General features: G+C 43.5%; 1 protein-coding gene across 1 annotated transcript in view; it reads right to left on the reverse strand.

Annotated features, from left to right (window-relative positions):
* Nucleotides 1-27,500, reverse strand: part of LOC110525181 (anthrax toxin receptor 2) — a 135,805-nt gene that overhangs the window by 75,575 nt on the left and 32,730 nt on the right. The window contains exons 9-11 of the mRNA XM_036979246.1: nt 26,101-26,170; nt 15,606-15,684; nt 15,026-15,121 (exon numbers count right to left, since the gene is read on the reverse strand). Of these exons, the coding sequence (XP_036835141.1) occupies nt 15,026-15,121; nt 15,606-15,684; nt 26,101-26,170 (245 nt within the window). The remainder of the gene's footprint in view (nt 1-15,025; nt 15,122-15,605; nt 15,685-26,100; nt 26,171-27,500) is intronic.

The raw sequence follows: 27,500 nt of genomic DNA on the forward strand, positions 1-27,500 counted from the left end.
TCTTTTTCAAGACCTCTGCAATCCACCCTGGCATACTGTCAATTAACTTCTGGGCCACATCCTGACTGATGGCAGCCCATTCTTGCATAATCAATGCTTGGAGTTTGTCAGAATTTGTGGGGTTTTGTTTGTCCAGCGCCTCTTGAGGATTGACCACAAGTTCTCAATGGGATTAAGGTCTGGGGAGTTTCCTGTCCATGGACCCAAAATATAGATGTTTTGTTCCCCGAGCCATTTAGTTATCACTTTTGCCTTATGGCAAGGTGCTCCATCATGCTGGAAAAGGCATTGTTCGTCACCAAACTGTTCCTGGATGGTTGGGAGAAGATGCTCTCGATGGATGTGTGGGTACCATTCTATATTCATGGCTGTGTTCTTAGGCAAAATTGTGAGTGAGCCCACTCCCTTGGCTGAGAAGCAACCCCACACATGAATGGTCTCAGGATGCTTTACTGTAGGCATGACACAGGACTGATAGCGCTCACCTTTTCTCCTCCGGACAAGCTTTTTCCGGATGCCCCAAACAATCGGAAAGGGGATTCATCAGAGAAAATGACTTTACCCCAGTCCTCAGCAGTCCAATCCCTGTACCTTTTGCAGAATATCAGTCTGTCCCTGATGTTTTTCCTGGAGAGAAGTGGCTTCTTTGCTGCCCTTCTTGACACCAGGCCATCCTCCAAAAGTCTTTGCCTCACTGTGCGTGCAGATGCACTCACTCCTGCCTGCTGCCATTCCTGAGCAAGCTCTGTACTGGTGGTGCCTCGATCCCGCAGCTGAATTAACTTCAGGAGACGGTCCTGGTGCTTTCTGGACTTTCTTGTGCACCCTGAAGCCTTCTTCACAACAATTGAACCGCTCTCCTTGAAGTTCTTGATGATCCAATAAATGGTTGATTTAGGTGCAATCTTACTGGCAGCAATATCCTTGCCTGTGAAGCCCTTTTTGTGCAAAGCAATGATGACAGCACGTGTTTCCTTGCAGGTAACCATGGTTGACAGAGGAAGCTTCCAGTCTGTTATTCAAACTCATTCAGCATGACAGAGTGATCTCCAGCTTTGTCCTCGTCAACACCAACACTTGTGTTAATGAGAGAATTTGGTCCTTTTGTTCGCAGGGGTAAAATGGAGCAAATTTTTTTGGGGGAGATTCAGTTTGTTTGCATGGCAAAGAGGGACTTTGCAATTAATTCAAATTATTCTGATCACTCATCATAACATTCTGGAGTATATGCAAATTGCCTTCATACAAACTGAGGCAGCAGACGTGAAAATTAATATTTGTGTCATTCTCAAAACTTTTGGCCACGACTGTACTTGGGCGCATACAAATGTGCATATGCACACACAAACACACATCTCTCTCATCCCAGAGTGATGTGCCTAGCAGGCCTGTCCTGTCTGTGCCAGGGGTTGTGACATGGCTACTGACTGACTAGCAGGTTGTCCACAATGTGATTCCACTCAAAGACAAGATGCCTTCACGTGTTTTATATCTGCATACAAAGCATTCCCCCGGACAGGGACGCTTGGCAGGTGTCAGTCACTAGAGAACATTTAGTCACTTCAGATAAGATACTGGCTTAGAACAGCACTGACATTGATATGTAAGAAAGACAGGACAAACAAAAAATGAACCCAGTGAAAGGGGTCAGATCCGGTCCCCTACTAACAGATTCTCAGAGTAGGAAGGGCTGATCTAGGGTCAGATCCGGTCCCCTACTAACAGATTCTCAGAGTAGGAAGGGCTGATCTACGGTCAGATCCGTTCCCCTACTAACAGATTCTCAGAGTAGGAAGGGCTGATCTAGGGTCAGATCCGGTCCCCTACTAACAGATTCTTAGAGTAGGAAGGGCTGATCTAGGGTCAGATCCGGTCCCCGGATAACAGATTCTCAGAGTAGGAAGGGCTGATCTAGGATCAGATCCGGTCCCCTACTAACAGATTCTCAGGGTAGGAAGGGCTGATCTAGGATCAGATCCGGTCCCCTACTAACAGATTCTCAGAGTAGGAAGGGCTGATCTAGGATCAGTTTAGGCTTTATGTTACCAGTTTAGTGTCTTGATTTAAAGAGTCAAAGTATATTACCGGTTCAGTGTCTTGATTTAAAGAGTCAAAGTATATTACCGGTTCACTGAATTGATTTAAAGAGTCAAAGTATATAACTGGTTCACTGAATTGATTTAAAGAGTCAAAGTATATTACCGGTATGAAAAGCTCATCACACCTAAACCTGTATGACTTATACAATAGCAGACTACTACAACCTGCCCCGGTGCCTGGGTAGCAACGAGTACATGTTTAACTGCCAACATTCAGTATCTCTTCTTATTCTTCCTCGTCCTCTTCCTCTTCCTCCGGGAAGAGAACTCCAAAACCAGATCACATTATGTTGATTATTCACCGAAAGATGAATATGCCATCGTCACAGGTTAGCTGTGCATTTTACAAAATGTGTTTTTTTCAACAAAATGCAGAGTAATTATGGCATATCGTAGGTTGAACAGCCATTTAATTCACAGTGAACTACTCTGATACTGCTGTTAATGTTGCTACTGTACTGCTGTCACAATAATAATGTGAAAATAATAAATTAAGGTTAATTAAATGCTATTTGACTCATAAATTACTGGAAATAAATCCAGTAATAATGTCTGTTTGTCTGCCAGTCGACCCAACCTTCTCTCTCTGCAGTATAAATCAGGTAGTAATGTCTGTCCACCTGTCTGTCTACTGGTGGGCTCTGCTCTCTCTGCCTTGTAGCATGATTAGCATGTAGCATGATTAGCATGTAGCATGATTAGCATGTAGCATGATTAGCATGTAAAATGATTAGCATGTAGCATGATTAGCATGATTAGCATGATTAGCATGTAGCATGATTAGCATGTAGCATGATTAGCATGTAGCATGATTAGCATGTAGCATGATTAGCATGTAGCATGATTAATATAATATAATTGTAGGCAGTACTGTGAAACTGGTGGATTATCTCATTGTATTAAGTAATTATGCAGCAGACTTCCTGGACGTATTGTGGGATAAATGAAGCATTATACAAACCTGATTTCCTGGACATATTGTGGGATAAATGAAGCATCATACAAACCAGATTTCCTGGACATACAGTGAGCTCCAAAAGTATTGGGACAGTGATTTATCTTGTGTTTTTTTGGGGGGGGGCTCTGTATTCCAGCACTTTGAATTCGAAATGATACAGTGACTATGAGGTTAAAAACAACACCTGTATGTGAGAAATGCTGTTCATTGACGACCATCTCAATGGTCAACAGCATAGTGCACTCAAAGCTCATCACTAAGGACTAAGGACCCTTGTACTAAACACCTCCCTCTTCTACTGGATCCTGGATTTCCTGACGGGCCGCCCCCAGGTGGTAAGGGTAGGCAACAACACGTCTGCTATGCTAATCATCAACACTGGGGCCCCTCAGGGGTGCGTGCTTAGTCCCCTCCTGTACTCCCTGTTCACCCATGACTGCATGGCCAAGCACGACTCCAACACCATCATTAAGTTTGCTGATGAAACAATGGTGGTAGGCCTGATCACCGACAATATAGGGAGGAAGTCAGAGACCTGGCAGTGTGGTGCCAGGACAACAACCTCTCCCTCAACGTGAGCGAGACATCGGAGGCGATTGTGGACTACAGGAATAAGAGGTCAGAGCATGCCCACATTCACATCGACAGGGCTGTAGTGGAGCTGGTCGAGCTTTAAGTTCCTTGGTGTCCACATCACTAACAAACGATCATGGTCCAAACACACCAAGACAGACGTGAAGAGGGCACGACAACGCCTATTCCCCCTCAGGAGACTGAAAACATATGTCATGGTTCCTCAGATCCTCAATAAGTTCAACAGCTGCACCTCACTGCTTGATATGAAAACTGCTCGGCATCCAACCGCAAGGCACTACAGAGGGTAGTGCGAACGGCCCAGTACATCACTGGGGCCAAGCTTCCTGCCATCCAGGACCTCTATACCAGGCAGTGTCTGAGGAAGGCCCTAAAAAATGTCAAAGACTCCAGCCACTCAAGTCAAAGACTGTTCTCTCTGCTACCGAACAGCAAGCGGTACCGGCCAAGTCTAGGTACAAAAGGGTCCTTCCTCAAGTGATAAGACCGCTAAACAGTTAACCAAATAGGTACCCGGACTATTTGCATTGGCCCCCTTTTTTATTCTGCTACTGAGTAACACCTTCACCTAGGAACACCTTCACCTAGGAACACCGTCACCTAGGAACACCGTCACCTAGGAACACCTTCACCTAGGAACACCTTCACCTAGGAACACCTTCACCTAGGAACACCGTCACCTAGGAACACCTTCACCTAGGAACACCGTCACCTAGGAACACCTTCACCTAGGAACACCGTCACCTAGGAACACCGTCACCTAGGAACACCTTCACCTAGGAACACCTTCACCTAGGAACACCTTCACCTAGGAACACCGTCACCTAGGAACACCTTCACCTAGGAACACCTTCACCTAGGAACACCGTCACCTAGGAACACCTTCACCTAGGAACACCTTCACCTAGGAACACCTTCACCTTGGAACACCTTCACCTAGGAACACCGTCACCTAGGAACACCTTCACCTAGGAACACCGTCACCTAGGAACACCTTCACCTAGGAACACCGTCACCTGGGGAACACCTTCACCTAGGAACACCTTCACCTAGGAACACCTTCACCTAGGAACACCGTCACCTAGGAACACCTTCACCTAGGAACACCTTCACCTAGGAACACCGTCACCTAGGAACACCGTCACCTAGGAACACCGTCACCTAGAAACACCTTCACCTAGGAACACCTTCACCTAGGAACACCTTCACCTAGGAACACCGTCACCTAGGAACACCGTCACCTAGGAACACCTTCACCTTGGAACACCTTCACCTTGGAACACCTTCACCTAGGAACACCTTCACCTAGGAACACCGTCACCTAGGAACACCTTCACCTAGGAACACCGTCACCTAGGAACACCTTCACCTAGGAACACCTTCACCTAGGAACACCGTCACCTAGGAACACCGTCACCTAGGAACACCTTCACCTAGGAGCACCTTCACCTAGGAACACCTTCACCTAGGAACACCTTCACCTAGGAACACCGTCACCTAGGAACACCGTCACCTAGGAACACCTTCACCTAGGAACAACTTCACCTAGGAACACCTTCACCTAGGAACACCTTCACCTAGGAACACCTTCACCTAGGAACACCGTCACCTAGGAACACCTTCACCTAGGAACACCTTCACCTAGGAACACCGTCACCTAGGAACACCTTCACCTAGGAACACCGTCACCTAGGAACACCGTCACCTAGGAACACCTTCACCTAGGAACACCTTCACCTAGGAACACCTTCACCTAAGAACACCTTCACCTAGGAACACCTTCACCTAGGAACACCGTCACCTAGGAACACCTTCACCTAGGAACACCTTCACCTAGGAACACCGTCACCTAGGAACAACTTCACCTAGGAACACCGTCACCTAGGAACACCTTCACCTAGGAACACCTTCACCTAGGAACACCTTCACCTAGGAACACCGTCACCTAGGAACAACTTCACCTAGGAACACCGTCACCTAGGAAACCCTTCACCTAGGAACACCTTCACCTAGGAACACCGTCACCTAGGAACACCGTCACCTAGGAACACCTTCACCTAGGAACACCGTCACCTAGGAACACCGTCACCTAGGAACACCTTCACCTAGGAACACCGTCACCTAGGAACACCTTCATCTAGGAACACCTTCACCTAGGAACACCGTCACCTAGGAACACCTTCACCTAGGAACACCTTCACCTAGGAACACCTTCACCTAGGAACACCGTCACCTAGGAACACCGTCACCTAGAAACACCGTCACCTAGGAACACCGTCACCTAGGAACACCTTCACCTAGGAACACCGTCACCTAGGAACACCGTCACCTAGGAACACCTTCACCTAGGAACACCGTCACCTACGAACACCTTCACCTAGGAGCACCTTCACCTAGGAACACCGTCACATAGGAACACCTTCACCTAGGAACACCGTCACCTAGGAACACCTTCACCTAGGAACACCGTCACCTAGGAACACCGTCACCTAGGAACACCTTCACCTAGGAACACCGTCACCTAGGAACACCTTCACCTAGGAACACCTTCACCTAGGAACACCGTCACCTAGGAACACCTTCACCTAGGAACACCTTCACCTAGGAACACCTTCACCTAGGAACACCTTCACCTAGGAACACCGTCACCTAGGAACACCGTCACCTAGGAACACCTTCACCTAGGAACACCGTCACCTAGGAACACCGTCACCTAGGAACACCTTCACCTAGGAACACCGTCACCTAGGAACACCGTCACCTAGGAACACCTTCACCTAGGAACACCGTCACCTAGGAACACCTTCACCTAGGCGCACCTTCACCTAGGAACACCGTCACATAGGAACACCTTCACCTAGGAACACCGTCACCTAGGAACACCGTCACCTAGGAACACCTTCACCTAGGAACACCGTCACCTAGGAACACCGTCACCTAGGAACACCTTCACCTAGGAACACCATCACCTAGGAACACCGTCACCTAGGAACACCGTCACCTAGGAACACCTTCACCTAGGAACAACGTCACCTAGGAACACCGTCACCTAGGAACACCTTCACCTAGGAACACCATCACCTAGGAACACCTTCACCTAGGAACACCGTCACCTAGGAACACCTTCCTAATATTGAGTTGCACCCGTCGTCCCCTTTGCCCACAGAACAGCCTCAATTTGTCGATGTATGGACTATACAAGATGTTGCTAGCCCATGTTGACTCCAATGCTTGTGTCAAGTTGGCTGTATGTCGTTTAGGGTGGTGGACCATTCTTGATACACACCGGAAACTGTTGAGCATGAAAAACCCAGCAGCGTTGCAGTTCTTGACACAAATCGGTGCGGCCTGGTACCTACTACCATACCCTGTTTAAAGGCACTTAAATATTTTGTCTTGCCCGTTCACCCTCAACGGCACCATTGTCTCAAGGCTTAACAATCTTTCTTTGACCTGTCTCGTCCCCTTAATCTACACTGATTGAAGTGGATTTAACAAGTGACATCAATAAGGGATCATAGCTTTCACCTGGATTCACCTGGTCAGTCTATGTCCTGGAAAGAGCAGGTGTTCCGATTGGTTTGTACATTCAGTCTATATTATTTATATTCCAGACTCCGGTCTCTGGTCCAGAAGCAAATTTCCTGCAATTCTATACATTTTTGCTATTGGGTTTTGTACTGTGTATGTATACTGTATACTGTATACTGTATTCTCATTCTAATATTTATTCTGTATACTGTATTCTCCACATAGCTCATTATAATATTTATACTGTATACTGTGTGTGTGTGTGTGTGTGTGTGTGTGTGTGTGTGTTTGTGTGTGTGTGTGTGTTGCATGCGTGTGTGTGTGTTGCATGTGTGTGTGTGTGTGTTGCATGCGTGTGTGTGTGTTGCATGTGTGTGTGTGTGTGTGTGTGTGTGTGTGGGTGTGTTGCATGCGTACGTGTGTGTGTGTGTGTGTGTGTTGCATGCGTACTTGTGTGTGTGTGTGTGTGTGTGTGTCACTGGATACTTAACCATCTGCCATACACCCTGAGCAGGCCCAAAGCTACAACACCAACACCAGGTTCCACCAACCAATCACAGCCACTCATAGGCATCATCCCCACACGGACCCCATTTTATGGACCAATTAGAGTAGCTGACGCTAATCCCATTCATTTTTTTTTTTAACTCTGCATTTTTTATTTATTTTTAGCATTCATGTTGAGTCAAGCTGTTTCTGCGTAATATTGTGACAGTGTCTGCAGCAGGTAGAATATAGTCACATTTAAAATGACGCACGTTCATTAGGGGGGAAAAATGAACCTATTTGAGAGGAATGCTGTGAAGGTAATCCCCATTAAGGATTGGCCACAGTGATTACCAGAGAATATAACTCCACATTGTAAATACTGTACCTGTTGAAGTTAATCGGACAGGAACTGTGACGATGAGAAAAGGTAAAAGACTGGTCGAGGTCATAGCAGGAGAGAAACTCAATTCAAACCTCTCAGCCAGTAGACCCTTGTGTCTGACTGACAGCATCAGATATAATATCTCACTGTTAATCAATTCAATTCATCTAGAATCTTCTGTTTCTCTTTAAGCCCACGACCACACCGCCTATACATTCCTGGAGGACTTTACAACCACAGATTCCCTTTAAAACCACAGACTCCCTTTACAACCACAGATTCCCTTTAAAACCACAGACTCCCTTTAAAACCACAGACTCCCTTTAAAACCACAGATTCCCATTAAAACCACAGATTCCCTTTAAAACCACAGACTCCCTTTACAACCACAGATTCCCTTTAAAACCACAGATTCCCATTAAAACCACAGACTCCCTTTAAAACCACAGATTCCCTTTACAACCACAGATTCCCTTTAAAACTACATATTCCCTTTAAAACCACAGATTCCCTTTAAAACCACAGACTCCCTTTAAAACCACAGATTCCATTTAAAACCACAGATTCCCTTTAAAACTACAGATTCCCTTTAAAACTACAGATTCCCTTTAAAACCACAGATTCCCTTTAAAACCACAGATTCCCTTTAAAACCACAGATTCCCTTTAAAACCACAGACTCCCTTTAAAACCACAGATTCCCATTAAAACCACAGATTCCCTTTAAAACTACAGATTCCCTTTACAACCACAGACTCCCTTTAAAACCACAGATTCCCTTTATAACCACAGATTCCCTTTAAAACCACAGATTCCCTTTAAAACCACAGATTCCCTTTAAAACCACAGATTCCCTTTAAAACCACAGACTCCCTTTAAAACCACAGATTCCCATTAAAACCACAGACTCCCTTTACAACCACAGATTCCCTTTAAAACCACAGATTCCCTTTAAAACCACAGATTCCCTTTAAAACCACAGACTCCCTTTAAAACCACAGATTCCCTTTAAAACCACAGATTCCCTTTAAAACCACAGATTCCCTTTACAACCACAGATTCCCTTTAAAACCACAGATTCCCTTTAAAACCACAGACTCCCTTTACAACCACAGATTCCCTTTAAAACCACAGATTCCCTTTAAAACCACAGATTCCCTTTAAAACCACAGATTCCCTTTAAAACCACAGATTCCCTTTACAACCACAGATTCCCTTTAAAACCACAGATTCCCTTTAAAACCACAGATTCCCTTTAAAACCACAGATTCCCTTTAAAACCACAGATTCCCTTTAAAACCACAGATTCCCTTTAAAACCACAGATTCCCTTTAAAACTACAGATTCCCATTAAAACCACAGACTCCCTTTACAACCACAGATTCCCTTTAAAACCACAGATTCCCTTTAAAACCACAGACTCCCTTTACAACCACAGATTCCCTTTAAAACCACAGACTCCCTTTAAAACCACAGATTCCCATTAAAACCACAGACTCCCTTTAAAACCACAGATTCCCTTTAAAACCACAGATTCCCTTTAAAACCACAGATTCCCTTTAAAACCACAGATTCCCTTTAAAACCACAGATTCCCTTTAAAACCACAGATTCCCTTTAAAACCACAGATTCCCTTTAAAACCACAGACTCCCTTTAAAACCACAGATTCCCTTTAAAACCACAGACTCCCTTTAAAACCACAGATTCCCATTAAAACCACAGACTCCCTTTAAAACCACAGATTCCCATTAAAACCACAGACTCCCTTTACAACCACAGATTCCCTTTAAAACCACAGATTCCCTTTACAACCACAGATTCCCATTAAAACCACAGATTCCCATTAAAACCACAGATTCCCTTTAAAACACTGGTGTGTACAAGATAGACACATCAAGGTGGGGTGTAGTTCATATCAGGGTGGGGTGTAGTTCATATCAGGGTGGGGTGTAATTCACATCAGGGTGGGGTGTAATTCATATCAGGGTGGGATGTAATTCACATCAGGGTGGGGTGTAGTTCATATCAGGGTGGGGTGTAGTTCATATCAGGGTGGGGTGTAGTTCATATCAGGGTGGGGTGTAATTCACATCAGGGTCAGGTGTAATTCATATCAGGGTGGGATATAATTCACATCAGGGTGGGGTGTAGTTCATATCATGGTGGGGTGTAGTTCATATCAGGGTGGGGTGTAATTTACATCAAGGTGGGGTGTAATTCATATCAGGGTGGGGTGTAATTCATATCAGGGTGGGGTGTATTTCATATCAGGGTGGGGTGTGATTCATATCAGGGTGGGGTGTATTTCATATCAGGGTGGGGTGTAATTCATATCAGGGTGGGGTGTAATTCATATCAGGGTGGGGTGTAATTCATATCAGGGTGGGGTGTAATTCACATCAGGGTGGGGTGTATTTCATATCAGGGTGGGGTGTGATTCATATCAGGGTGGGGTGTATTTCATATCAGGGTGGGGTGTGATTCATATCAGGGTGGGGTGTAATTCACATCAGGGTGGGGTGTAATTCACATCAGGGTGGGGTGTAGTTCTGTGTTCCTATAAACATAAATAAAGGTTTAATTCACTACACCGCCTGTATGACCTTGTGCCTGGCAGGGTTCCATGTGGGAAGGAGAGAGAGATTGTGTGTGTGTGTGTGCGTGTGCGTGTGCGTGCGTGCGTGCGTGCGTGTGTGTGTGTGTGTGTGTGCGCGTGTGAAACATGCAATAAGTATGTGTGTTCCCATTTGTGTATCTGAGTGTGTATGGGGCTCATCCTGCTGAAGCCCTGAAAGCCTTGAAACCCAGCTGAAACCTGGCAGACTGGGGGGTTGAAATATTAACAACCAACACATGGCCTTCTCCTGCTCTCCTCCTCCTCCTCCTCCTCTCCTCCTCTCCCTCTGTCCCCAGGTCCCTGAAGGAGAGCCGCAGCAGATTCAGCACCAAGACAAACACAGCGCCGGCCAGACATGCTGCAGGGGCTTTACATTCTAATGCCTTTGTTGGTTTTCCAGAATATGCTTCCATGTCACCCTGGACGGGATCCCAGTGTTCTCGTCAGGGTCTCAAACAGAGGTGAGGCATATTATTATTGGTAGTAATATGTATTATTTGGAGGCTGTTGGTGATGGTATAATGGTAAATTTCTGTATTGGTGATGGTATAATGGTATATTTTCATATTGGTGATGGTATAATGGTATATTTACGTATTGGTGATGGTATAATGGTATATTTCCATATTGGTGATGGTATAATGGTATATTTCCATATTGGTGATGGTATAATGGTATATTTACATATTGGTGATGGTATAATGGTATATTTACGTATTGGTGATGGTATAATGGTATATTTCCATATTGGTGATGGTATAATGGTATATTTACGTATTGGTGATGGTATAATGGTATATTTCTGTATTGGTAATGGTATAATGGTATATTTACGTATTGGTGATGGTATAATGGTATATTTCCATATTGGTGATGGTATAATGGTATATTTCCATATTGGTGATGGTATAATGGTATATTTACATATTGGTGATGGTATAATGGTATATTTTCATATTGGTGATGGCATAATGGTATATTTCTGTATTGGTGATGGTATAATGGTATATTTCCATATTGGTGATGGTATAATGGTATATTTCCATATTGGTGATGGTATAATGGTATATTTCCATATTGGTGATGGTATAATGGTATATTTCTGTATTGGTGATGGTATAATGGTATATTTCCGTATTGGTGATGGTATAATGGTATATTTCCGTATTGGTGATGGTATAATGGTTTATTTCTGTATTGGTGATGGCAAAATTGTATATTTCTGTATTGGTGATGGTATAATGGTATATTTCCATATTGGTGATGGTATAATGGTATATTTCCATATTGGTGAAGGTATAATGGTATATTTCCATATTGGTGATGGTATAATGGTATATTTACGTATTGATGATGGTATAATGGTATATTTACATATTGGTGATGGTATAATGGTATATTTACGTATTGGTGATGGTATAATGGTATATTTTCATATTGGTGATGGTATAATGGTATATTTCCATATTGGTGATAGCATAATGGTATATTTACGTATTGGTGATGGTATAATGGTATATTTCTGTATTGGTGATGGTATAATGGTATATTTCCATATTGGTGATGGTATAATGGTATATTTCCATATTGGTGATGGTATAATGGTATATTTCCATATTGGTGATGGCATAATGGTATATTTACGTATTGGTGATGGTATAATGGTATATTTCCATATTGGTGATGGTATAATGGTATATTTCCATATTGGTGATGGTATAATGGTATATTTCTATATTGGTGATGGTATAATGGTATATTTCTATATTGGTGATGGTATAATGGTATATTTCTATGTGTCCGGAGAGGGGAACAGACTCTCTTATCCAGAGCCACTACAGTAGTGAATCATTTAACAGACTCTCTTATCCAGAGCCACTACAGTAGTGAATCATTTAACAGACTCTCTGATCCAGAGCCACTACAGTAGTGAATCATTTAACAGACTCTCTTATCCAGAGCCACTACAGTAGTGAATCATTTAACAGACTCTCTTATCCAGAGCCACTACAGTAGTGAATCATTTAACAGACTCTCTTATCCAGAGCCACTACAGTAGTGAATCATTTAACAGACTCTCTTATCCAGAGCCACTACAGTAGTGAATCATTTAACAGACTCTCTTATCCAGAGCCACTACAGTAGTGAATCATTTAACAGACTCTCTTATCCAGAGCCACTACAGTAGTGAATAATTTAACAGACTCTCTTATCCAGAGCCACTACAGTAGTGAATCATTTAACAGACTCTCTTATCCAGAGACACTACAGTAGTGAGTCATTTAACAGACTCTCTTATCCAGAGCCACTACAGTAGTGAATCATTTAACAGACTCTCTTATCCAGAGCCACTACAGTAGTGAATCATTTAACAGACTCTCTTATCCAGAGCCACTACAGTATTGAATCATTTAACAGACTCTCTTATCCAGAGCCACTACAGTAGTGAATCATTTAACAGACTCTCTTATCCAGAGCCACTACAGTAGTGAATCATTTAACAGACTCTCTTATCCAGAGCCACTACAGTAGTGAATCATTTAACAGACTCTCTCATCCAGAGCCACTATAGTAGTGAGTCATTTAACAGACTCTTATCCAGAGCCACTTACAGGAGCAGTTAGGGCTGTGTCTTTCTCAAGGGCACATCGACAGGTTTGGGGATTTGTACCAGTGACCTTTCAGTTACTGGACCAACGCTCTTAACCGCAAGGCGTTCTACAAGTCCTGAAACTATCGTCTGGTCATTGTGGGCATTAAATGGTTAAGTGAGAGAGAGAGAGAGAGAGAGAAAGATGTGAACTGGGTTATGGAGGGGGCATTGTCATGGTGATGATAAACCATTGAGAATCCATGAGCTTCCACGCAAACATACTGAAACTCCTCAGATATATATCGTAAAGGATGAAAACACGACATATGATATAGCCTACATTTGATATTTAAAAAAAAGAAACACGAGAAGGAGAATAGAAAAATCTGACCACAAAAAAAACTAAAAAGGAATGAAAGAAGATCGGAATCCACATACGAAATGTGGTACCGACCACAGAGTTAAAAACATATATATTGCTATGGTTACTACTTCCTGTTCACTTCCTGTTTGATGCTCTTCCTCTGGGGCGCTTTGCTGGCAGGCAGCAGGCAGGGCAGGGCGTATGAGGTCAAACAGAGAGGTGAAGAAAAGCTTAACAATGGAGCTGCCAGCCTGCCAACGCCCTCCACCTCATCTCAGCTGAGCTCTTGAACAATACCAGCCTGCCAATGCCCAACACCTCATCTCAGCTGAGCTCTTGAACAATACCAGCCTGCCAATGCCCACCACCTCATCTCAGCTGAGCTCTTGAACAATTACCAGTCTGCCAATGCCCTCCACCTCATCTCAGCTGAGCTCTTGAACAATACCAGCCTGCCAATGCCCTCCACCTCATCTCAGCTGAGCTCTTGAACAAAACCCGCCTGCCAATGCCCACCACCTCATCTCAGCTGAGCTCTTGAACAATACCAGCCTGCCAATGCCCTCCACCTCATCTCAGCTGAGCTCTTGAACAATACCAGCCTGCCAACGCCCTCCACCTCATCTCAGCTGAGCTCTTGAACAATACCAGCCTGCCAATGCCCAACACCTCATCTCAGCTGAGCTCTTGAACAATACCAGCCTGCCAATGCCCAACACCTCATCTCAGCTGAGCTCTTGAACAATACCAGCCTGCCAATGCCCAACACCTCATCTCAGCTGAGCTCTTGAACAATACCAGCCTGCCAATGCCCACCACCTCATCTCAGCTGAGCTCTTGAACAATACCAGCCTGCCAATGCCCACCACCTCATCTCAGCTGAGCTCTTGAACAATGCACAGCTGTTCGTGACTGGCCTGTCTGTGGTGGTTGGGAGGGGAGGGGCTTTGGGAGAGAGAGAGAGATAGAGAGAGAGAGAGAGAGAGAGAGACAGAGAGAGAGAGAGAGAGAGAGAGAGCGAGAGAGAGAGAGAGAGAGAGAGAGAGAGAGAGAGACAGAGAGAGAGATGCTGCTGGGGTACAGTTATGGTAATGTATTTTCTCTCTGGGTTTGATTTTCTTTAGGGTTCGTGTTTACTCTGTCCTGTAACCTTTATTTATACAGTTTATGCTCATTGAGGTAAAATCTCTTTATTGCAACAGACTTTTAGTTAAGAGGGACATTCTGGTTCACAGGAAGGACACATTTAGAAGATTACTTCAAAATACACAAGGACAACATCCAGAGTAAAGAAGCAGTGTTTTCGTAGTGGCATCACAAAACATTTCAATAACGTTCTGTGTTTCTAGTTGTGTTTCGTGTTATTACCTACGCCACGAACAGAGTGGTAGGACTCACCACGGTGCAGCAGAGAGGCCAGAACCACCAAGCAGTTACCAACGCTGCCAGTAACAACAGCACCAGGAAGACGATGGCTACAGTGAAGCCGTCCGACTGACGGAGAGACAATAATACACACGTTAGATGCACACACACACACACACACACACACACACACACACACACACACACACACACACACACACACACACACACACACACACACACACACACACACACACGTTATACACACACACACACACACACACACACACACACGTTATACACACACACACGTTATACACACACACACACGTTAGACACATGTTATACACACACACCAATGTTAGACACATGTTATACACACACACACACACACATGTTATACACACACACACACACGTTATACACATGTTAGACACATACACACAGTACAACAGTAGATAAACACACAAACATTAAACGTTTTAATGAACGAGTGGATATAGATAGTAGATACAGACAGTTTTAGACCTTGTACATGAGGTAAATGCATTTAAATACTGTAGACAGAAAAAATAATAAAGATTGTTAAAAGCATAACAGAAGGTAAACTCACACATGTTGAGGCGTGGATGGTGAAGGCACTAGAGATGAAGGATTTCCCATGGTTCAGACTGATCAGCACATCCATCGACCTAGAACCACACACAACGTTAACACCATCGACCTAGAACCACACACAACGTTAACACCATTGACCTAGAACCACACACAACGTTAACACCATCGACCTAGAACCACACAACATTAACACCATTGACCTAGAACCACACACAACGTCAACACCATCGACCTAGAACCACACAACGTTAACACCATTGACCTAGAACCACACACAACGTTAACACCATCGACCTAGAACCACACACAACGTTAACAACATTGACCTAGAACCACACACAACGTTAACACCATCGACCTAGAACCACACAACGTTAACACCATCGACCTAGAACCACACACAATGTTAACACCATTGACCTAGAACCACACACAACATTAACACCATCGACCTAGAACCACACACAACGTTAACACCATTGACCTAGAACCACACACAACGTTAACACCATCGACCTAGAACCACACAACGTTAACACCATCGACCTAGAACCACACACAACGTTAACACCATCGACCTAGAACCACACAACGTTAACACCATTGACCTAGAACCACACACAACGTTAACACCATCGACCTAGAACCACACACAACGTTAACACCATCGACCTAGAACCACACACAACGTTAACACCATCGACCTAGAACCACACAACGTTAACACCATTGACCTAGAACCACACACAACGTCAACACCATCGACCTAGAACCACACACAACGTTAACACCATCGACCTAGAACCACACACAACGTTAACACCATTGACCTAGAACCACACACAACGTTAACACCATCGACCTAGAACCACACACAACGTTAACACCATCGACCTAGAACCACACAACGTCAACACCATCGACCTAGAACCACACAACGTTAACACCATCGACCTAGAACCACACAACGTTAACACCATCGACCTAGAACCACACAACGTTAACACCATTGACCTAGAACCACACACAACGTCAACACCATCGACTTAGAACCACACAACGTCAACACCATCGACCTAGAACCACACACAACGTTAACACCATTGACCTAGAACCACACACAACATTAACACCATCGACCTAGAACCACACACAACGTTAACACCATCGACCTAGAACCACACACAACGTTAACACCATCGACCTAGAACCACACACAACGTTAACACCACGACCTAGAACCACACAACGTTAACGCTACAAAAAGACTAGGGCCCTGGTCAGATGAAGTGTACTATATAGGGGATAAGGTGCCGTTTGGCTGGGCCCTGGTCAAATGAAGTGTACAATATAGGGGATAAGCTGCCGTTTGAGACCCTATGACAAGAGGTGGAGGCCAAAGCGAGGCCAAAACGGTGCAATTAAAAGCCTAATGATGAACGGCAGAGCTATTTCCATATGTCTATTACACCACGTCCCATTAACCATTATCTTTAATGAGAACCCAGGAGCAGGAAACGGAACGAAACGCCTGAAATCACCCCCCCGCCACCACCCCCCCGCCCCACCCCCCCCCCCACACACACACACAAAAGAAGAAATATGTAAAACACTGTCAATTGGCTGGTTGGAGTGTTGTGTGTGTGTGTGTGTGTGTGTGTGTGTGTGTGTGTGTGTGTGTGTGTGTGTGTGTGTGTGTGTGTGTGTGTGTGTGTGTGTGGGTATGTGTGTTGTGGATTTAGCCCTGGGCTCTGCCTTTGACCATCTATCCTCCTGTAACTCCAACAAATGACAGATGAGCGGCCACCTGACTGTCTATCCTCCTGTAACTCCAACAGATGAGCTGTCACCTGACTGTCTATCCTCCTGTAACTCCAACAGATGAGCGGTCACCTGACCATCTATCCTCCTATAACTCCAACAGATGAGTGGTCACCTGACCATCTATCCTCCTGTAACTCCAACAGATGAGCGGTCGATCACCTAACCATCTATCCTCCTGTAACTCCAACAGATGAGCGGTCGGTCACCTGACCATCTATCCTCCTGTAACTCCAACAGATGAGCTGTCACCTGACCATCTATCCTCCTGTAACTCCAACAGATGAGTGGTCACCTGACCGTCTGTCCTCCTGTAACTCCAACAGATGAGCTGTCACCTGACCATCTATCCTCCTGTAACTCCAACAGATGAGTGGTCACCTGACCATCTATCCTCCTGTAACTTCAACAGATGAGTGGTCACCTGACCATCTATCCTCCTGTAACTCCAACAGATGAGTGGTCACCTGACCGTCTGTCCTCCTGTAACTCCAACAGATGAGCGGTCACCTGACAATCTTTCCTCCTGTAACTGGCTTCCAGTTTAAGTGTGCAGTGTGTCAAGAAGCAGTGTGGCTTGGCAAGGTCGTGTTTCGGAGGACGCACGACCTTCGCCTCTCCCGAGTCTGTATGGGAGTTGCAGCGATGGGACAAAACTGTAACTACCAATTTGATATCACGAAAAAGGGTGAATACTTAAATGATTTACGTCCATTTAAAAATGAGTACGCCACAAGATTTTGTTTCTGTCCACTTGGCTTTTACTGGTATTGTGGAATACATTATTCCATCTCAGGAGACTGAAAAGATTTGACATGGGTCATCAGATCCTCAAAAGATTATACAGCCACACCATCGAGATCATCCTGACTGGTTGCATCACTGCCTGGTATGGCAACTGCTCTGCCTCCGACCGCAAGGCACTACAGAGGGTAGAGCGAACGGTCCAGTACATCACTGGGGCCAAGCTTCCTGCCATCCAGGACCTCTATACCAGGCGGAGTCAGAGGAAGGACCTAAAAATTGTCAAAGACTACAGCCGTAGACTGTTCTCTCTGCTAACACACGGCAAGCGGTACCGGAGCGCCAGTCTAGGTCCAAGAGGCTTCTAAACAGCTTCTACCCCTAAGCCATAAGACACCTGAACATCTAATGAAATGGCTACCCAGACTACTAGCATTGTGTCCCCCCCACCACACCCATCTCCCTCTCTGTTACTCACCTGCTACTCTCTGTTTTTATCAGCTCTGCGTAGTCACTTTAATGTACATGTACATACTACCTCAACTAATTTATTTTATTTATTTTGTTATCTTACCAGGTAAGTTGACTGATAACACGTTCTCATTTGCAGCAACGACCTGAGGAATAGTTACAGGGGAGAGGAGGGGGATGAATGAGCCAATTGGAAACTGGGGATTATTAGGTGACCGTGATGGTTTGAGGGCCAGAATGGGAATTTAGCCAGGACACCGGGGTTAAAATCCCTACTCTTACGACGAGTGACATGGGATCTTTAATTACCTCAGAGAGTCAGGACACCCGTTTAACGTCCCATCCGAAAGACAGCACCCTACACAGCATTTCACTGTAAGGTCTACTACACCTGTTGTATTCAGCATTTCACTGTGAGGTCTACTACACCTGTTGTATTCAGGATTTCACTGTGAGGTCTAATACACCTGTTGTAATCAGCATTTCACTGTAAGGTCTACTACACCTGTTGTATTCAGCATTTCACTGTAAGGTCTACTACACCTGTTGTATTCAGCATTTCACTGTAAGGTCTACTACACCTGTTGTATTCAGCATTTCACTGTAAGGTCTACTACACCTGTTGTATTCAGCATTTCACTGTAAGGTCTACTAAACCTGTTGTATTTAGCATTTCACTGTAAGATCTACTACACCTGTTGTATTCAGCATTTCACTGTAAGGTCTACTACACCTGTTGTATTCAGCATTTCACTGTAAGGTCTACTACACCTGTTGTATTCAGCATTTCACTGTAAGATCTACTACACCTGTTGTATTCAGCATTTCACTGTAAGGTCTACTACACCTGTTGTATTCATCATTTCACTGTGAGGTCTACTACACCTGTTGTATTCAGCATTTCACTGTGAGGTCTACTACACCTGTTGTATTCAGCATTTCACTGTAAGGTCTACTACACCTGTTGTATTCAGCATTTCACTGTAAGGTCTACTACACCTGTTGTATTCAGCATTTCACTGTAAGGTCTACTACACCTGTTGTATTCAGCATTTCACTGTGAGGTCTACTACACCTGTTGTATTCAGCATTTCACTGTAAGGTCTACTACACCTGTTGTATTCAGCATTTCACTGTAAGGTCTACTACACCTGTTGTATTCAGCATTTCACTGTGAGGTCTACTACACCTGTTGTATTCAGCATTTCACTGTAAGATCTACTACACCTGTTGTATTCAGCATTTCACTGTGAGGTCTACTACACCTGTTGTATTCAGCATTTCACTGTAAGGTCTACTACACCTGTTGTATTCAGCATTTCACTGTGAGGTCTACTACACCTGTTGTATTCAGCATTTCACTGTGAGGTCTACTACACCTGTTGTATTCAGCATTTCACTGTAAGGTCTACTACACCTGTTGTATTCAGCATTTCACTGTGAGGTCTAATACACCTGTTGTATTCAGCATTTCACTGTGAGGTCTACTACACCTGTTGTATTCAGCATTTCACTGTGAGGTCTACTACACCTGTTGTATTCAGCATTTCACTGTAAGGTCTACTACACCTGTTGTATTCAGCATTTCACTGTGAGGTCTACTACACCTGTTGTATTCAGCATTTCACTGTGAGGTTGGGCTGTATCTGTGACGCGTCCTTCTTCAGAGTGACGTTTCCACAACCTAGTGACAGGCCTCCTCGCAATATGTTTAACCCTGAATAATTCACCGTCCTAAATTTCCCCCGTCTTTAAGGAAATGTTGGAAAGCCATTAGTGGCTCCTGTGTCAGCTGGTCCAGCTGTATCGCTTCACTAGCGCTTAGCGTCACATCGAACGACGAGGCACCCCGACAGAAGCCGCTCGACAAGGAGCCCACTAGAGTGGAGAGAGAAAGACAAGTTTCCACATCCCAGTTCAGAGATCTTCCAATGACCAGACGCGGGTTCAAATACTAGTTGAAATCTTTCAAATACTTTGAGTGTTTACTTTAACCTGCCTGGAGTGCCAGATGGGCGGGGTTTACCATTTTGGGACTTTTCTATTGGTCCATTAAGACAGGCGAGCTAAATCAAGCCCAGAAAAATACTGATTTCAAATAGTAGTTGAACCCCCAGGTCTTTCTCTACATTCCAGAAGAGGTCTGACATGTCTTCCCTGTGTCAGTTTCTACAGGGTGTTAGAGTGATCCCTGAATGATCACCTGCTCATTCTACCTCTATTACATTGCCCCTCTCATCTCCCATCTATACAGACATAACCTCACTTCAACCCTCTCATCTCCCATCTATACAGACATAACCTCACTTCAACCCTCTCATCTCCCATCTATTCAGACATAACCTCACTTCAACCCTCTCATCTCCCATCTATACAGACATAACCCCAACTCAACCCTCTCATCTATTCAGGCATAACCTCACTTCAACCCTCTCATCTCCCATCTATACAGACATAACCTCACTTCAACCCTCTCATCTCGCATCTATACAGATATAACCTCACTTCAACCCTCTCATCTCCCATCTATACAGACATAACCTCACTTCAACCCTCTCATCTCGCATCTATACAGATATAACCTCACTTCAACCCTCTCATCTCCCATCTATTCAGACATAACCCCAACTCAACCCTCTCATCTATTCAGACATAACCTCACTTCAACCCTCTCATCTCCCATCTATACAGACATAACCTCACTTCAACCCTCTCATCTCGCATCTATACAGATATAACCTCACTTCAACCCTCTCATCTCCCATCTATACAGACATAACCTCACTTCAACCCTCTCATCTCCCATCTATTCAGACATTACCCCAACTCAACCCTCTCATCTCCCATCTATACAGATATAACCCCAACTCAACCCTCTCATCTCCCATCTATACAGATATAACCATGGCTTAAATTAACAGCTGGAGCCCTGTCTTCAACTGTCACTCCCGCACCAAAAAAAACGGGGAGAAATTTACGAGTGTGAATTATTCAGGTTTGAACATATTGTGAGGAGGCCTGTCACTAACCTCAATTCATCTCCCATCTATGCAGTTTGACATGTGAAAATCGCCTTACACATGTTAAACACCACCTTTCACATGTTAAACACCACCTTTCACATGTTAAACACCACCTTTCAGATGTTAAACACCACCTTTCACATGTTAAACACCACCTTTCACATGTTAAACACCACCTTTCACATGTTAAACACCACCTTTCACATGTCAAACACCACCTTTCACATGTTAAACACCACCTTTCACATGTTAAACACCACCTTTCACATGTTAAACACCACCTTTCATTGTGTCAAACACCACCTTTCATTGTGTCAAACACCACCTTTCACATGTTAAACACCACCTTTCACATGCTAACACCACCTTTCACATGTTAAACACCACCTTTCACATGTTAAACACCACCTTTCACATGTTAAACACCACCTTTCACATGTTAAACACCACCTTTCACATGTCAAACACCACCTTTCACATGTCAAACACCACCTTTCACATGCTAACACCACCTTACACATGTTAAACACCACCTTTCACATGTCAAACACCACCTTTCACATGTTAAACACCACCTTTCACATGCTAACACCACCTTACACATGTTAAACACCACCTTTCACATGTCAAACACCACCTTTCACATGTTAAACACCACCTTTCATTGTGTTAAACACCACCTTTCACATGTTAAACACCACCTTTCACATGTTAACACCACCTTTCACATGTTAAACACCACCTTTCACATGTCAAACACCACCTTTCACATGTTAAACACCACCTTTCACATGTTAAACACCACCTTTCATTGTGTCAAACACCACCTTTCATTGTGTCAAACACCACCTTTCACATGTCAAACACCACCTTTCACATGTTAAACACCACCTTTCACATGTTAAACACCACCTTTCACATGTTAAACACCACCTTTCACATGTTAAACACCACCTTTCACATGTTAAACACCACCACGTCAATAGACTATTTTAAAGAAAGTGTGATTATCAATTTACTTGTTACTTTGGAAAAAAATCAAGATGTCAATATTCTTAAAATATAAAATATTGTAAAATATTCAATTACAGCTCAATTTGATCAAATTCTGAATGTGGGATTAATCGTGATTATTTACAGAAAATCCTGCGATTATCTCTATTAAATGTGACGTTTGAAAGCACTTTCTTTTTTTTACATTGAACAGTCAATATCCTGAGACTGAGAGAAATTGCTAAAAAATACACAACTGATAATACAAATACAGTCTAATGGTTAAGTCATTGGCTTCTCCCGTGGGAGGACTGGGTTCTAATCCCACTGGTTACCAAAGCACCAAAGCACACACGTGAAATATTAGAATATGACATGTGAAACGTAGAATGTGAAATATTAGAATATGACACGTGAAATATTAGAATATGACATGTGAAATATTAGAATATGACATGTGAAACGTAGAATGTGAAATATTAGAATATGACATGTGAAATATTAGAATATGACAGGTGAAATATTAGAATATGACAGGTGAAATATTAGAATATGACAGGTGAAATATTAGAATATGACATGTGAAATATTAGAATATGACATGTGAAATATTAGAATATGACATGTGAAATATTAGAATATGACATGTGAAATATTAGAATATGACATGTGAAACGTAGAATGTGAAATATTAGAATATGACATGTGAAATATTAGAATATGACAGGTGAAATATTAGAATATGACATGTGAAATATTAGAATATGACATGTGAAACGTAGAATGTGAAATATTAGAATATGACATGTGAAATATTAGAATATGACAGGTGAAATATTAGAATATGACATGTGAAATATTAGAATATGACATGTGAAACGTAGAATGTGAAATATTAGAATATGACATGTGAAATATTAGAATATGACACGTGAAATATTAGAATATGACATGTGAAATATTAGAATGTGACATGTGAAATATTAGAATATGACAGGTGAAATATTAGAATATGACAGGTGAAATATTAGAATATGACATGTGAAATATTAGAATATGACATGTGAAACGTAGAATGTGAAATATTAGAATATGACATGAAATATTAGAATATGACATGTGAAATATTAAAATATGACATGTGAAATATTAGAATATGACATGTGAAATATTAGAATATGACATGTGAAATATTAAAATATGACATGTGAAATATTAGAATATGACATGTGAAATATTAGAATATGACAGGTGAAATATTAGAATATGACATGTGAAATATTAGAATATGACATGTGAAATATTAGAATATGACATGTGAAATATTAGAATATGACATGTGAAATATTAGAATATGACATGTGAAATATTAGAATATGACATGTGAAATATTAGAATATGACAGGTGAAATATTAGGAAACCACATGTGAAATATTAGAAAATGACATGTGAAATATTAGGAAACCACATGTCTGAGTCATGTGGAAAATCCATTAGAAACGTGTCTAAAAACATATTTGTTGATGTTTTTATTTTTTTGTTAAAGGGTCACAGCATTTTAATAGCATCTGAAGTTACACGAAAAGACGTGAGAGACAGAAGGATATATTCGTGTCTTTATTGACCTGTTTTTGGGGCGGGGTTTGTAGAACAGAAACTATGATCCTGTTGTTTCTCCTAGTTTCCTCTGATCTATCAAACCAGTCAAATATCTGGATCGCCACTAATGACTTGCTGTACATATTACTTGGTGCATAACAACCAGTATGTTGTTGCATTGATGAAAGGTATTGGTGGGGGAGCTAATGGGGTGATATGGTGGAGAGGTGGAGGAACCCGATGCCCTCGTTCCAGGCCTGAAACATGCCAATGCACTTACAGTACACACACTGTAGACCAAAACCAGAGAACACAAAGCCATCTATAGGGACTACATTACACACGCTGTAGACCAAAACCAGAGAACACAAAGCCATCTATAGGGACTACATTACACACGCTGTAGACCAAAACCAGAGGACACAAAGCCATCTATAGGGACTACATTACACACGCTGTAGACCAAAACCAGAGAACACAAAGAGATCTATAGGGACTACATTACACACGCTGCAGACCAAAACAAAGATAGCTATACTCTATATTCATTCTTCAAGTGTTTACCGGCTCCCCCCCCCCGCTATCGTTCTAACAAGCCGATCCCCCCCCCCCCCACGGCTAGCTTCGACTCAACACTGACATTGGTGCTTCTGACGAAGCGGAGGCAAACAGATGGACGGAACGGAGTCGGAGACAGAACCTTCAGATGTTCCATGATTCCCATGATGCAGTGGGAGGGGGGGGGGGGGCAGGGATGGGCAGGAAAAGGGGATTGTCACAGTAGCACAGTGAATTATTTAAATGGAGAGAGTGTGGAGAAGGGAATCGCTGCATCTGTCGCACGTCTCTTTAAAGCCCCCTAACCAGATGTGTTTACCCACAACCCCCGGCCAACCCCCGGCCAACCCCGGCCAACCCCGGCCCGCTGTACCACGTCTAGCAGGTCTACCTACTTAATGGGTCACCGTGGCCATGCCAACAGTTCATTAAGAAAGACTCTTCAGATGACAGGAGCAGGAGAAGTTCAGGTTCTGTCAGATGTTCACAAAGAGTTTCAGAGTAGGAGCGCTGTTCTAGGATCCCTCCTAGTCATCACGGCAGGGAGCCTAGTGGTTAGAGCGTTGGGCCAGTAACCGAAAGGTTGTTCGATTGAATCCCCCGAGCTGACAAGGTAAACAAATCTGTTGTTCTGCCCCTGACCAAGGCAGTTAACCCGCTGTTCCTAGGCCGTCATCGTAAATAAGAATTTGTTCTTAACGGATTTGCTGAGTTAAAAATAAAAATGAAACGATGAAACAGGCAAAACTGTTCTGAGATTAGCTTCTCTGAAGCTCTGTGAATACGGACCCTGGTCCAGTGTACTCTATAATTAAGGTTACGTCTACATTGAAACTTGAATACCACAGGACAATGGTGCAACACATGTTATCACCGGCAGTTTGGATTATAATCTGAGTGGATGATTGGAGATGGTGTTACCGTCGAGCTTTTGGAGAAGATCGACTCGCTATAAATCTATCAATCTTACGGAACGCAAACAATCTTTCTGAGTTTTGATTCTTGCGATAACTTCAGGACCAAATCGTTTTCCAACTGCTACTTGTAATCGTACTATATATATATATATATATATATATATATATATATATATATATATATATTATTTTTTTTTTTTGTAGATTGGATTAGAGAGAGCATCAGTATCAGGGGTTGTCGTTGCTGATGATTAAACCCATGAGAGAGGAAAAGCCTATGTTATATATTAGGTCTGCCGTCCCCGCCACACACACACACACACACACACACTTTATAGAACCACCTTCCCATTGGCTACTTACGCTCCGACCTCATACAGCACCGGTGCAGGACACAGGAGATAATCGTTCTGCACAACGCTTGGTTTCCTGTCTGGAAAAGAGAATTGAATGAGCCCCCTTGTACACTACCTGACACACACACAGACAGGACACATTATAAAAGATGTATAACAGGCAGACATTTGTCATCAGCAAAAAAAGGGGATGAGAGGGGATGAGAGGGGTAGAGGAAAGGAGAGAGGAGTAGATAGGAGTAGAGGGGATGAGAGGGGTAGAAAGAAGTGGAGAGGAGTAGAGGGGATGAGAGGGGTAGAGAGGAGTAGAGAGGAGTAGAGGGGATGAGAGGGGTAGAGAGGAGTAGAGAGGAGTAGAGGGGAGGAGAGGGGATGAGAGGAGTAGAGAGGAGTAGAGGGGATGAGAGGGGTAGAGAGGAGTAGAGGGGATGAGAGGGGTAGAGAGGAGTATAGAGGGGAATTAATAGAGGGGCAGAGAGAGAAGGAGAAGGGGAGAGGAGTGAGAGGTAGAAAGGGAGGAGGAAAAGGAGGAGTAGCAGCCATCTAGATTAGGAGGAGTAGTAGCCATCTAGATTAGGAGGAGTAGCAACCATCTAGATTAGGAGGAGTAGCAGCCATCTAGATTAGGAGGAGTAGCAGCCATCTAGATTAGGAGGAGTAGCAACCATCTAGATTAGGAGGAGTAGCAGCCATCTAGATTAGGAGGAGTAGCAGCCATCTAGATTAGGAGGAGTAGCAGCCATCTAGATTAGGAGGAGTAGCAACCATCTAGATTAGGAGGAGTAGCAGCCATCTAGATTAGGAGGAGTAGCAGCCATCTAGATTAGGAGGAGTAGCAGCCATCTAGATTAGGAGGAGTAGCAGCCATCTAGATTAGGAGGAGTAGCAGCCATCTAGATTAGGAGGAGTAGCAGCCATCTAGATTAGGAGGAGTAGCAGCCATCTAGATTAGGAGGAGTAGCAGCCATCTATATTAGGAGGAGTAGCAGCCATCTAGATTAGGAGGAGTAGCAGCCATCTAGATTAGGAGGAGTAGTAGCCATCTAGATTAGGAGGAGTAGCAGCCATCTAGATTAGGAGGAGTAGCAACCATCTAGATTAGAAGTAGCAGCCATCTAGATTAGGAGGAGTAGCAGCCATCTAGATTAGGAGGAGTAGCAACCATCTAGATTAGGAGGAGTAGCAGCCATCTAGATTAGGAGGAGTAGCAGCCATCTAGATTAGGAGGAGTAGCAACCATCTAGATTAGGAGGAGTAGCAGCCATCTAGATTAGGAGGAGTAGCAGCCATCTAGATTAGGAGGAGTAGCAACCATCTAGATTAGGAGGAGTAGCAGCCATCTAGATTAGGAGGAGTAGCAGCCATCTAGATTAGGAGGAGTAGCAGCCATCTAGATTAGGAGGAGTA

This window comes from Oncorhynchus mykiss, chromosome 6 (assembly GCF_013265735.2).
Source record: "Oncorhynchus mykiss isolate Arlee chromosome 6, USDA_OmykA_1.1, whole genome shotgun sequence".
In the NCBI taxonomy this organism is placed as follows: Eukaryota; Metazoa; Chordata; class Actinopteri; order Salmoniformes; family Salmonidae; genus Oncorhynchus; species Oncorhynchus mykiss.